This window comes from Chenopodium album, chromosome 25, assembly GCF_948465745.1.
Source record: "Chenopodium album chromosome 25, dcCheAlbu1.1, whole genome shotgun sequence".
Lineage (NCBI taxonomy): Eukaryota > Viridiplantae > Streptophyta > Magnoliopsida > Caryophyllales > Amaranthaceae > Chenopodium > Chenopodium album.
The window spans coordinates 32,693,431-32,706,874 of NC_137858.1; the positions used below are offsets into that span (position 1 = coordinate 32,693,431).

The 13,444-nt window shown below is 32.7% G+C and overlaps 1 protein-coding gene across 1 annotated transcript; it reads left to right on the forward strand.

Annotated features, from left to right (window-relative positions):
* The first annotated feature begins 1,329 nt into the window (after nt 1–1,329).
* LOC145614324 (flavanone 3-dioxygenase-like) lies at nt 1,330–8,190 on the forward strand. The gene is made up of 4 exons (XM_081669361.1): nt 1,330–1,731; nt 3,575–3,875; nt 4,373–4,500; nt 7,835–8,190. The coding sequence occupies exons 1-4, from the start codon at nt 1,363–1,365 to the stop codon at nt 8,153–8,155; spliced, it is 1,119 nt and encodes a 372-aa protein (XP_081525487.1). The 5' UTR covers nt 1,330–1,362; the 3' UTR covers nt 8,156–8,190.
* Nucleotides 8,191–13,444: the final 5,254 nt, after the last annotated feature.

The following is a 13,444-nucleotide window of genomic DNA, read 5'->3' on the forward strand; positions in this document are numbered from 1 at the left end:
ACGTATTTGACTTGCTAAGTTATTCATGAATTAAATATATTGGTGCTATTGTCTTTCTAATGAAAGACTAAGGGCCTGTTCACATTTACTTAATTTTAGTTCAGTTCAGCTCCAATCATTTCAGCTCCAATCAGTTCAATTCAGCTCCAATCAGTTCAGTTTAGCTCCTAATTTCCCTCTCTTATAGAATATTCATTTCAGCTAAGTTCAGTTCAGTTCAGTTCAGCTCCAATCAGTTCAGTTCAGTTCAGCTCAATTCAGTAAATGTGAACAGGCCCTAAAACTACGTGCTACTTAGGGCCTGTTCTCATTTACTGAACTCAGTTGAACTGAACTGAACTGAATTGAGCTGAATTGAACTGAACTGATCTAGGGGGTGGCCAGCCCTATTATCTTTGACAAATTTGTTGCATTTTCTTTGTGGGTATGGATCTAGGGGGTGGCCAGCCCTATTATCTTTGACAAATTTGTTGCATTTTCTTTGTGGGTATGGATCTAGGGGGTGGCCAGCCCTATTATCTTGAAACTATAGATTTATTTTAGTTGCATAAAATTAAATACAATGCACCTTTCCTCAAAAAAAAAAAAAAAAAAAAAAACCTACTATAGATTTATTTTAGTTGCATGGCCCGTCCTATGATCTTGACAAACTATAGATTTATTTTAGTTGCATAAAATTAAATACAATGCACCTTGGCTAAGGTGGCTCCATCAGTGCTTCAAAGCCCAAATAATGATGGAACCTAGATCGAAGCTAGCAGGCCCTGAACAAAAATTACTATTCCAAGCTTGTATCAATAATTGTAGGGTTCATATATGTTTAATAAAATTTTGTTAATTTATTTAAAATTTTATCATTTGATAATTTATTGAGGCGATAAACTTGTATTTTATACCCAAAACATTAACTAATATAACTACAATAGTCAATAGATAACAACCGAAAATATTAACCAACTATAATAGTCAATCGATAACATATTATTGACATGGAGTGGTCAATTTAAATTGAGGGAGTAGCACTACTAAACTATTGTTGGAATGAAAGGAACGTCATATCAAGTGACAATCTTGACAAGTTTACCGTCTATTTTGAAAAAAAGGTCCGTCTAGAAGTCTAGTGTCATTAGTCACTTGTAAGTATTGGAATTAGTCAGCTTCTACAAAGTAAAGCACGAAATATTCTACACATAATAAATTATAATACATCAAATTTTCAATTATCTTGGGCTAATAACAGGACTTCCTCATCTATTTAAGACCTCAATTATATTGTTACTATCATACTCAATATCACCTAAGGTCACGTATTATAGTGAGACACCGAGAGTACGTAGGTAGTGTAAGATCGAGTGAGGGGTCATGAGTTCAATTCCTACGTTAACATCTCTAGTCAAGGATGGTAAATTTCAAAATGATTTCATCATGGACGAAGATGAACGTCCTAAGGTTGCATATAACCAGTTTAGCAATGTAATCCCGGTGATCTCTCTCGATGGAATCGAGGATGACACACCGGGAGGACAAAGGGAGGTTATACGCAACCAAATCGCTAAAGCTTGTGAGGAGTGGGGGTTGTTTCAAGTGGTGGATCACGGTGTTGATCTTAAACTTGTGCATGATATGGCTAGCTTGTCTAGGGCATTCTTTGCTTTGCCTGATGAAGAAAAACTTAGGTTTGATATGAGTGGAGGCAAGAAAGGTGGTTTTATTTTATCCAGTCATATACAGGTAAATAATATATATATAATATATATATATATATATTTTTCTCCTTCCGGGCTATCAACTTATAAGATATCCTTTGAACTTGTTTTATAAGAAATGTTTAGATCAGATAAGTTGAAAAAAAGAAGATTTGATAAGAGTAAATAACTACAAGCCACTTAATTTCAATGTACATCTAAAATAAGATCTTTTACCTTCATGTGAGTTAAGCTAAATTTATAATAGTTGATTAACTTTGTTATGTTGTTTTAACCCTTATTTGAACTTATTTTTTTTTGAAATAAAATAAGGTAGTGCTAGTGCAATATTGCATGGATTTCACCCTAAAAATTTGGTGACAGTTGTTTATTATAAGATTAGTTTTGTAACCAACAGTACTGGAATACGTCGAAGAGAGAGTGAGGGATAGCTCAAGTGGTTAGAGCTTCCCTCCCAATTTCAGATAATCATGGGATCGATTCTCACCCCCACCCTTATGGCTTTATACACACCACACACACTTACTTTATATTGAGTACACGCACGTACGCGCGCGCGCACACACACACAAACATTGAGTGAGTACTTTATATTGTTAGGCTTTGTTTAGTTCATTTTATTTATCTTTTCATATGGTCAAATCTAAATGTAACTTTTCTATTCTTAACTTAATTTTTTTTTTATCCGATTTGTTTTGATTGCTTGATTTGACCAAATTATGACCTAATATGTACGGTGGTAATCTATAATAAGGAAAAATTATCAAATGTGGCCTTAATAACTAGATTTGTATTGATGTATAATATATTAATATGTAATTCTCATGAATTTTCATATTACAAAATTAAAGATGTTAGTGATAAAAAGTCGCACATAAAACGATATGATATACTACGAGTATGATATGAACTTATTTTTTCTAATCAAAGTTGAACTTTTTTTTTTTTTTTTGTTTTTTACTATTCTAATCTAAAATAAAGAATAAAGTCCTCAATATTAAAAAAAGGTGAACTAAGGGTGTGTTCTATTCATCTAATTTTCACTTGTTTGAACTTATATGAAATTAACAGAACTTATTAGCCTTGAAATAAGTGAAAGTAAGGGGAACAGAACATGCCCTAAACATAGTATTAGTGATATACATATAATAGCTCAACGTTTATTTTATTAAATGTACTAGTAACTTATTTTTGTTGACTAAAATGTATTCCATCCATTGATTAATAATTATTTTACTGAATAAAACTTATTTATATTTGTATGAAATATTATATATTATTTATGATAATAACATAGCTTTATAGGATTAAAAAAAAATGAGTATATGTTCTGTGATTGAGTATAAAACATAATATTCTTGGGCCTTAACCATAAGCTTAAGCTTTTGGTTGAAATGGTCCACTAACATGGTGTGAGCCAGCGTGACACAAAGGTCACGGGTTCGAATCTCATCCATCCCTTACTTTCAAGTGGAATATTAAGTGTTGGGTATGAGGAGGGCCCATGCTGGATCCACACTTCTAGTCCAAATGGGCTCTCGTGTTGAGGCCCAAGAATATGTTTTATACACTATCATTCTGTCAAAAACTCTTTATAGTTCAAACCAACTGTAATTCCATATATGTTTAGTTAGATATTGGCTTATATATTAGGTTCTATTTTATTCACAATATTTCCATTTCATATAAGTTCACATAAGTAAAGGGTTTAAGTGTTACTTAAATTCATTTACAATAAAAATAAGTTATAACAATGTCTGTTAAATTCTAATAATTTCAGATACATAAAAATCAGGTTAATAAAATAAAACAAATCTTTAATCACTTTGATTCAATATAAACTCTTGCTATGATTTTACTTTTACTAGAATGAAATAGTAGCAAATTGGCGGGAAATGGTAGCTTTTGTTCCATACCCAATAAAAGAGAGGGACTACTCAAGGTGGCCCGATAAGCCCAAAGAATGGCGGGCCGTGACTGAACTCTATACTGAAAAGATGATGGGCCTAGCAACCCAACTTTTAGAGGTTTTGTCCGAGGCAATGGGCCTTGAAAGGCAGGCCATGACAAAGGCCTGTAAAGAGTTGGCCCAAAGGATGGCAGTGAACTTCTACCCAAAATGCCCTGAACCCAGTCTTGCAATTGGGCTTAAAAGACATACTGATCCAGGTAATATTACTTTTTTTTTTTTTTTTTTTTTTTTTTTTTTTGGACAGGAAGAAGAATATTATCATTAATAAATAGCCATACGACATCTACAACAATAATAAAGATTTATAAACTACAGATCTATAGAAAATAACATAACTTTTCCAATCAAAATCATAACTAATTTGCATATCGGGCATAGCTCACACTCCACTGCTTCAAACTTGACGTGAGCATTACTTCCGCATTACTTTGCATTACTTCCTCCGCTTTTATTTACTTGTAACGCACCACGCTTTACATACACTTTTTTTTTTTTTTTTTTTTTTTTTGACACAAAACATACACTTTAGGAAAGATAGGAGGTTAGGTAAACGGAAAAATTAATTAAAATAATTCAACCACCGATAAGAAGAATGTGTTAAGTTAGTATAGTTCAAATTTTATAACTTACTTTGTCCATGCATGTACCTTTTCTTATTATCTTTTAGTTGGGCTTAATTGACATACTGATCCAGGTACAATTACTTTGTTGCTACAAGACCAAGTTGGTGGGCTTCAAGCTACTAATGATGGTGGGGAGAATTGGATCACAGTCCAGCCCATTGAAGGTGCTTTTGTTGTCAACCTTGGTGACCATGCACATGTAAGTTTGGTGATTCTTAAATTGTTTTTGCTTAATGAAATGCAAATAATTAAGGCGTTTTTACTTATCTGATTTTATTTACTAGTATATAAAGTCATTGTAATTAAAAATTAGACTATAATAGTATGTTACTTCCTCCATTTTTATTTACTTGTAACGCACTGCGCTTAGCACACACTTTAAGAAATACATACTAGGTAAATGGACAAATTAATTGAAATAATTTAACCACTGATAAGAACACGTTAAGTTAGTATAGTTCAAATTTTATAACTTACTTTGTCCATACATATACCTTTTTTAATTATCTTCTCAAATAATGTGTTAGAAGAAGTGTTACAATTATACATTAGAAATTGAGAAAGTATATCTAATTTGAACTTATTTTTCTTAATCCTTCATTTTTAATTGCACCATTTGGGCAATGAATAAAAGGTGGGGAATGTCAAAGTTGCTTTATTATATCATATGGGCGTCGACCCCCGATCTTTTTCAAGCCCGTCGACCTCTGATCTTCTTCTTTTTTTTTCAACCCCGTCGACCTCCGATCTTCTTCTTTTTTTTTCAAGCCCGTCGACCTCCGATCTTCTTCTTCCCCCGTTGACTTCCTCTTCTTCTTCTTCTATCACTAGAAGAGGAAGACAACAATTTTAACCACCTTGTTCGCAACCATTTTAACCACCTTAGGTGGTAACAAAGAGTGTAAAATAGTGCCATATCAAACCTTTAGGGAAAGCATCTTGTTCGCAACAATTTTAACCACCTTAGGTGGTGGAAATGAAGGGGTTGATGGAGGAAGCTAGACTATGGAGGATGGAGGAGGCAAAAAGGGAGGAAATCTGGGATGGGGAAGATGAAGAAGAAAGCATCTAAAGTGGCTTACTATATTACCCTCTTAGGTAGACGAAATGACTATCGTGCCCCTTTAGTTTGAGTAACTTCGATTTCCTGTTTGATTTTTTGCACTATATATTCACAGTAAGGGTGATTATCAGACAAGATAACTTGAGAGCTACTCGAGCTTGGTTCGGTCAAAACTCGATCAAAGCTCGACTCGAGAAATCTCGGCTCGGGCTCAACTCGAGATTGTAACGAGTCGAGTCTAGTAACTAACTACTGGACTTGAAAAGCTCACGAGTAGCTTGATTAAAATTTTTAACTTTTAAGTATATTTAAATCTTGTTTTTAGAACGTAAATCTTTGTAAAAGTGATAGAATATAAAGCATATTTTGGGTCTCAACCAAGTTTTGGTTGAATTGGTCCGTTAACATCAACTATTAAGAATTTAAGATGTATATAATTTATATTTTTTGAGAAATAAAGATATCGAGGGAGTATCTGATTAGTGATCACTAGCTGCAATTGGCACATGACTATATGATAGTCCATTTTACTCTCTGCCGCCTTGCTTTGAAGTTTCAACAAGAAAATAAAATCTCTTGAGTCTTGACTACTAACAACTTTGAGATTTGTTGAATAGATTAGATGAGGTGAATTCGCCTTTATTGCCCAATATCTTCAAACTCCCTGTTCAATTTTTGATTATTTGACGGAGCAAAAGAATTCAAATTCAAAACACTCATGCACTAAGTAACCAATCAATTTTCCAATCTATTCAATAACTTCAGCTGTGGGCTGAAGAGTTAAATTTCATTGACTATGAAGAAATCAGAACTATATTACTTCACAAAAAAAAAAAAAAAAAAAAAAAAAAAAAAAAAAAAAAAAAAAACATTAAATCATAATTATATGAATAAAAAATTATTAAATATCTAGTGAAAAGTCTTAAAATATAAAAATTCTATAATCATCCTTCAAATTGACATTATATTTAATTTTTATTGTCCGATTTTTGATAATTTTTGGTTGGGCAAAGTAATAAAAACATGATTTTTCTTTCTTAAAAATTCCTTTTTTTTTCGGAAATTAATTTTCTAAAATTTGAAAATCTTTATTAACTAATTTCCGAAATGAAATGATTTTTTAAAACTAGAAAGTCATCAATACTATATACTAAAGTAATCACCAGGATTATTCTAGAAGAAAATGTGTCGCGTTTACATTAAAAATTTTCCCGCCATAAATCCTTTTTTTCTTTTTTTTTTCAAAATAATAAAATAGCTAATAAATAAATAAATAAAAAGAGAATATACAACCTAATAAACAACCTAAAAAAATAGAAAAATAATAACAACTTAGATAAATAAATAAATAAATTTAATCGTTAATCTATAAAATGCATTATATATTCCCTTCAATCTTTGCATTGTTTGTTTTTTACATAAAACAAAAAAAAGGATTTTCACTCAATTTCAAATTTATAACATGTCAACAAACAAAAATTAGAGATAAGTACTTTACATTAATGTATTTAATCTATATAAATTTGATAATATAGATAGTACTACGTATAATTTATCTATTAAATTTTTTTTTTTGAATATCCGAGTGTTTGCTCGGGCAAAAAACTAGTGTTAAATAAGTTTAACCAACAAAAAATAAATAAAAAATCAGCCACGTATAGACCTGGCAAATGGGTCATTTCGGGTCGGGTCAAGTTCGGGTCAAATGGTTATCGGGTCAAGTTCAGTTCGGGTCGGGTCGGGTCATTTCGGGTTTTGGGTTGCTTTCGAGTCGACTGATAATCGGGTCGGGTCGGGTATCGAGTCAACATTTCGGGTCGAGTTCGGGTCGGGTCAAGTTTGGGTCGAGTCAGTTCGGGTTGGGTCAATTTTCGGGTCGGGTCAATTTTCGGGTCAGGTTCGGGTGATGCATTGGGTTACACATTACAGATTAATAAAAAAATTTGATTACAATTTTTTTCTATTTCGGTTTGCTAAGGTCAAGTCTTTAGCTTAAATAGATTCTGGTCATTTAAGGTATAAGGCAATTTTGGTTCAGGTCACTTTGGGTTTCGAGGCTATTTGGGTCAATTTATTCAATTTAAAGGTCGGGTCAACTTCGGGTCAGGTCATTTCAGGTCTCGGGTCAACTTCGGGTCAGGTCATTTCGGGTCTCGGGTCGACTTCGGGTTGGGTCATCTCGATCCGGGTTGTTTCGGATCAAGGTCGGGTCAGTTCCACTTCGGGTCGGGTTGATTCGGGTTTTGGGTCAATTTCGGATCACTGGTTTCGAGTCGATTTCAGGTCATGGGTCGGGTCATTCGGGTCGGGTCATCGGGTCTGGGTGAGGATTGCCAGGTCTAGCCATGTATAGTGGTAGACTAATAGTTAATTTAAGGATGAGTACAATAGAAACATCTCTTAAAATAAGACAGGAAATATTGCTACAATTAAACCTTTTACATTTTTTTTTTGTGCTTCTTTCTTATAGTATCTTAGCAACGGAAGATTCAAGAAGGCAGATCATCAAGCAGTTGTGAATTATGACCATGATCGATTGTCGATCGCGACATTCATCAATCCAGATCAAGAAGCAATTGTGTATCCTTTGAAGATCGAGGAGGGAGATAAGGCAATCCTCGAAGAGGCCATTACATTTGCTGAGATGTACAAGAGACATTTTGTTAAACACCTTGAGCGAGGCAAGGCCAAGAAATTGGCTAAGGAGAAAATACTTCCGAAAGAGGAATTAGAGAAGATGCTTCAAAATTCAGGAAAAAATGTCAAATCCATGCAAGAGTTACTTGCTTAGTTGCTTTCAAGAGAATATCATCAAATTAAGTTACTTCCAAGAGGCAAGAGTTACTTGCATAACTACGTGGTACAAATTAATAAATTAACTTTTGCTAAAGAATAGTGAGTTTTTTCATACAATAAAGATGATGTTTTGTACCTATTTGTAACATGATTACATGATATAATAAGATGTTATATATTTATAAAATAAGTTTGATTTCAAGTTTGGAGTTTGTAATCAATAATGAATAACTTAATACTAAAACAGACACCGGAAGTGACATGTGTCACATCCTGGTCCTGTTTTTTCCCTCTAAATCCCCTTCCCTTTTTAACTTTTTTTTTTTTTTTTTTTTGTTAATATTTGATTCTATAATAATATCATTCTATATCTTTTAAAGTATTTTATTGACAAATATATTCTTTTTACTTGGTCAACATAATTTTTCTAAACACATTATATACCTAAATAATTATTCCAACTCATTTTTAATTATCTTTTAAATGGAGTATTATTAGATATTTCTAAAAAAATTAATAATAAATTGATCCATAAAGTAAAGTAGATGTTAAAGAAATTACTTTAAAACATCACTTAATTTTTTTTTTGTTTTTTCAAATACCTCTAGCTAATGTTTTACTTCAATTTCAATATAACTATATATTGAAATTAATTACAACTTTGTTTATGAAATTTTATTACTGCATATATATTATCACAAATTAAGGATTATAGAGTATGGTATAACTATAAAATAAATGTTGTGTTTAACAATTATATCATACTCGAATTCTAGAGCAAACAAAAATATCAATTAGATTCGTTTTTTTTTAAAAAAAATTACGTAATTATAAAAATCAATATCTTAGTAAAAGCAAAAAAAAAAAAAAAAAAAAAAAAAAAAAAAACTTTTTCTGAGACACTTGATTGAGATGATAAATTTATTACACTCGACATTCATAAATAATCTGCATACTGAAAGACACGTCAGACGTAGTGACAATTGATCCTATCTCCTTTTAACTTCTTTATACACACAAGACACGTCAGACGTAGTGACAATTGATCATATCTCCTTTTAACTTCTTTACACACACATATACACATACATACATATATGTATATATGCGCGCGCGCACACACATATATATACACTTTTAAGACAACAACCAAATATACACTTTTAAGACAATAACCAAAAAGGATTAAAATAGCTTCAAATACATTTTTTAAAACGACAAAGAATGATGATATCATATATGTAGAGCATCAATCCATAAATAGAAAATGTAATAATATAGATTAGTATTGGTTAGTTATTGTTTGTTCTTGCCTTTAGTCATCAGAGTAGTATTTTTTTTTCCCATTGAAATGATTTTTTAGATAAAAAAAAGGTGATATATTTGTAATTAATTTATATATGTGTATGTTGTGCAGTTTTGCTAATAGTTCTAGTGGAGATTTTAGTTTGTTGTTTGATTAATTAAATTTTTATGTTTATTAAAAATACATTTTTAAATTGGTATTTACTAATATGGCCATTAGACTTGATCAAACCAACCCCACCTAAAAAAAAATCTCGGGTTTGGGCAGTCCAAAAAATCCTTAACATTTTTCTTTGCCTATTAATATAGTATATGATATTAAAATATTTTATATATTTGATGTGTATGTTTAATCAAATTTTATTTGTTGAATATTATTAATTTTTTTAACAAAATTAAATTTACCATGCATGACATGGGCCTTAAGCTAATATCTTATAAAATAGAATAGAATGCGGAGTATAAAGTATGAGATTAATTTGCCAGAAAAATATAAATTATTCTCTATTTCCAAATAATTAACACGCTCCCTTGAACACATATTTTAAGTGTTACCAATTATACTCTGTACTTGATCAATTTTAGGAATAAAATGCTCACTATGACCTTTGAAATAAAAAGCTTGCTTTGTGTACTCCGTACATTGTATGCATGGCAAATTGGTAAATTTTTTTTTTTTTTAAATAGATGTATAGTCTTATCAATTTGTGTAAGGGACTAATCCATTCAGCTTAATTTAAGTTTAATTCAGTCAGTTCTTTTGCTAATTAATTTGTTTATATGATTTAGCTAATGATATTGTTAATGACAATTTAGTTTAGGCGCGACATGCCTTTGGGCTGATCTTTTTAAGTTCATCTTTTGTCTAAAGATATTGCTAATGATAATTAAAGTCAAATTCGTACTTTTCAGTATATATTACACAGATAGGGCTATCCGACTTTGTTCCTGGACGAGTTGTGGCCGATGCGGCTCATCGGAAGCGGGTTAAGTATGAAGCTCGTTGTCGGGCGATTGGATATGGTTTCATTCCCTTCTCCTTTTTTCGCTTGGGGAATTAGAGAAAGAGGCAATTGCGTTGCTTAAGCGGGTTCAGAGGTTCTCGACAATACAAGACATAGGGGCTCGTGCTATAGCTCATATCTTCACTTGGATAGGCTTTACAATAGCTACATGAGTGGAGGCCTAGATTGTATCTCGACTTCCCACTAATTTATTGTAGGTTGTATGACTTTTGTTTTTGAGATATAATAAAAAAATAAAATAATAATAATAACAATAACAATAACAATAACAATAGTATTAGTAATAGTAATAACAATAACAGTAACAATAGTAGTAGTAGTAGTGTAGGGAATATTTCAAGCATTATGACCCCAAACTTGAACCCCACTGTGATCATACACTAAAGTATGGTGGCGTTCCAAAGGGAAAGAAAAAGAGAGCAAAAGAGTCGCCAACAAGTTTTAGGAACTTGTAAACCCAAAAGACAATCCAAAAGGACCATCAACTCCATAAGGTCTTGAACCAAACAGGGTTCGGGGATGAGGGTACGAATCCAATCTACAAAAGAAAGGACTCGCCCTATAAAATAGGCCTCTACTTTGTTCTGCTCGTATTCATGTGCGCTTTTCGAATAATATACAAACATTATGTTAATCCTACCCTGTTTATCTATGTTGGTTGAATATTAATGCATAAATAAAACTATTATTGGCGATCACTTGAATTAAAATCACATTAGCCTAAACCAAATTAATAATTATCTTATTAAGCGTGATTTCAAGTACAAATTCCCTTTAACAATCAAAAAAGGTGTGATCAAGCAATAACAACAAAATAAATCAAGCAACATAATAATAAACAATAAATAATAACAATGATGATAATAGCATGATAAGGCATAATAAAGCTTAATAACAATAGCAAGATCCTAGGCATGATACTAACAAGATTAATAACAAATCCTAGCATGTCACTAAACAATAAAGATCAAAACTTTAAACCTAACATGGTACTAACATGCTAACATGATATTAGAAAAGAGTAAAAGCATCCTAAACATGATACTAGAAAGCATAAAATAACATCCTAACATGATACTAGGAATATTAAACATCCTAACATGATACTAGGAATTAATCAACAATAAGCATGCTTTCTACATTGTTAATAAAATAGGGAGTAAGCTAATCTACTTACTTTGAAGCCTCGTGCCTCTTTCTAATAACAAAATACACAAGTTAGTAAACTTCAATGAAAATAATAAAGAATAATTAAATAATTAAAGGAATTAAATTGAAATCAAATTAAATAAAGTTTTGACTAGTTTTGGACCAAACCCTCAGAAATTATCAAACCTTGCACGTCTAGGGCGAAGGCAACTTCAAACTTGGCTAAGAGACTCTAAGTCTTGTGAATGCGGAATTGTGTTTGATAAAAGTAGTTGGTTTAGAAAGAGAGGGAGAAAGAATTAAGCTATATTGCTTAGAGAGAGAATAGAGAGAATTGATAGTAAGAATTGATGGGAATTGATAGCTAGAATTGATGAATGAAAACAGAGATTCGGGACCCTATTTATAAGGAAAATAGTCCGAAAAAATACAGAATTTTATAAGGAATAAAACTACACGCTGTCGCCAGGAATTGACTCTGTCGCGACGCGACAGGGTCTGTCGCGACGCGACAGGGTCTGTCGCGACGCGACAGACTTGTCGTTTGGCGACAACCTGTATTAGCGCGTTTTTTCCACGCGGAATCCGATCTTTAATCAACTTGATCTACGGAATCCGTACAGAAGATAAAATACCTATTTTTAAGATAATAATAATAATAAAATAATATTTTATTCCAAATAAAAGTCTATTTTAAAATAAATAACTATTAAATCTAATAATATTAGAATTAAAAAAGAACCTTCTAGAAACTTCTAGAAAATTATAATTAATCCTAATAATTTTAGGAATGATAATTAACATTGGGCCCTCCTCTAGATCATTGGGCCGTATGTAAATAATTAACCGGGCCCAGTTTAGTATTTTGGCCATAGCTTCCTCAATATTCATCGGAATTGGGCTTATAATATATCGTTGGAAAGGTCTTTGGAAAGGTCTTTTCGAGCCCCATCCAACTACACTATTATTGGACTTTAATTACGGATCAAACTAAACTTGTTTGGCTATTTTAAAACAAATAGAGTTATTTTCAAAAACAGAGAGAATAGAATTTTTAATAAAACTAAACCGCAACACTTGACTTTCAACCATTTTCACCTCATTCGATTATGGTTCGACGTGAAAGGCATTCATCACTGGGTTTGGTTTTGGGGAGACACAAATGGGTGTCTACAAGTAGTAGCAGTAGCAGTAGCAGCAGTAGCAGTAGCAGTAGCAGTAGCAGTAGCAGTAGCAGTAGTAGCAGTAGCAGTAGCAGTTTGTAGCAGTAGCAGTAGCAGTAGCAGTAGTGGTGGTAGTGGTAGTAGTAGCAGTAGCAGTAGCAGTGGCAGTGGTAGTAGCAGTAGCAGTAGCAGCAGCAGTAGTAGCAGTAGTAGTAGTAGCAGTAGCAGCAGTAGTAGTAGCAGTAGTAGTAGTAGTAGTAGGCAGATGTGTTGCTTTATTCTTGGGATAGAGGCCTTGACGTATGTGTTGACCTGACGGGGTCTTCTCCTTTGACACAATCTGGGTTGTCTGACTTTATTTCTGGTCGTGTTGTGTCGGCTGTGGCTCAGCGCAAGCGGAACAAGTATGGGGTGTGTTGCAGGGATATTGGCTATGGTTTTCTTCCTTTCTCCTTTTCTTCATTGGGGCAACTAGAGAAAGATGATGATGCATTGCTGAAGCGGGTTCACGTGTCCGCTAGGACGGCTCAGGATATTGGTGCTAGTACAGCTGCACACATCTTCAAAAGGATCGGGTTCGCTATAGCTAGAGGAGTGGGGCCCAGATTGTATTTCGGCTCCCCACTAATTTCTTGTAAATCG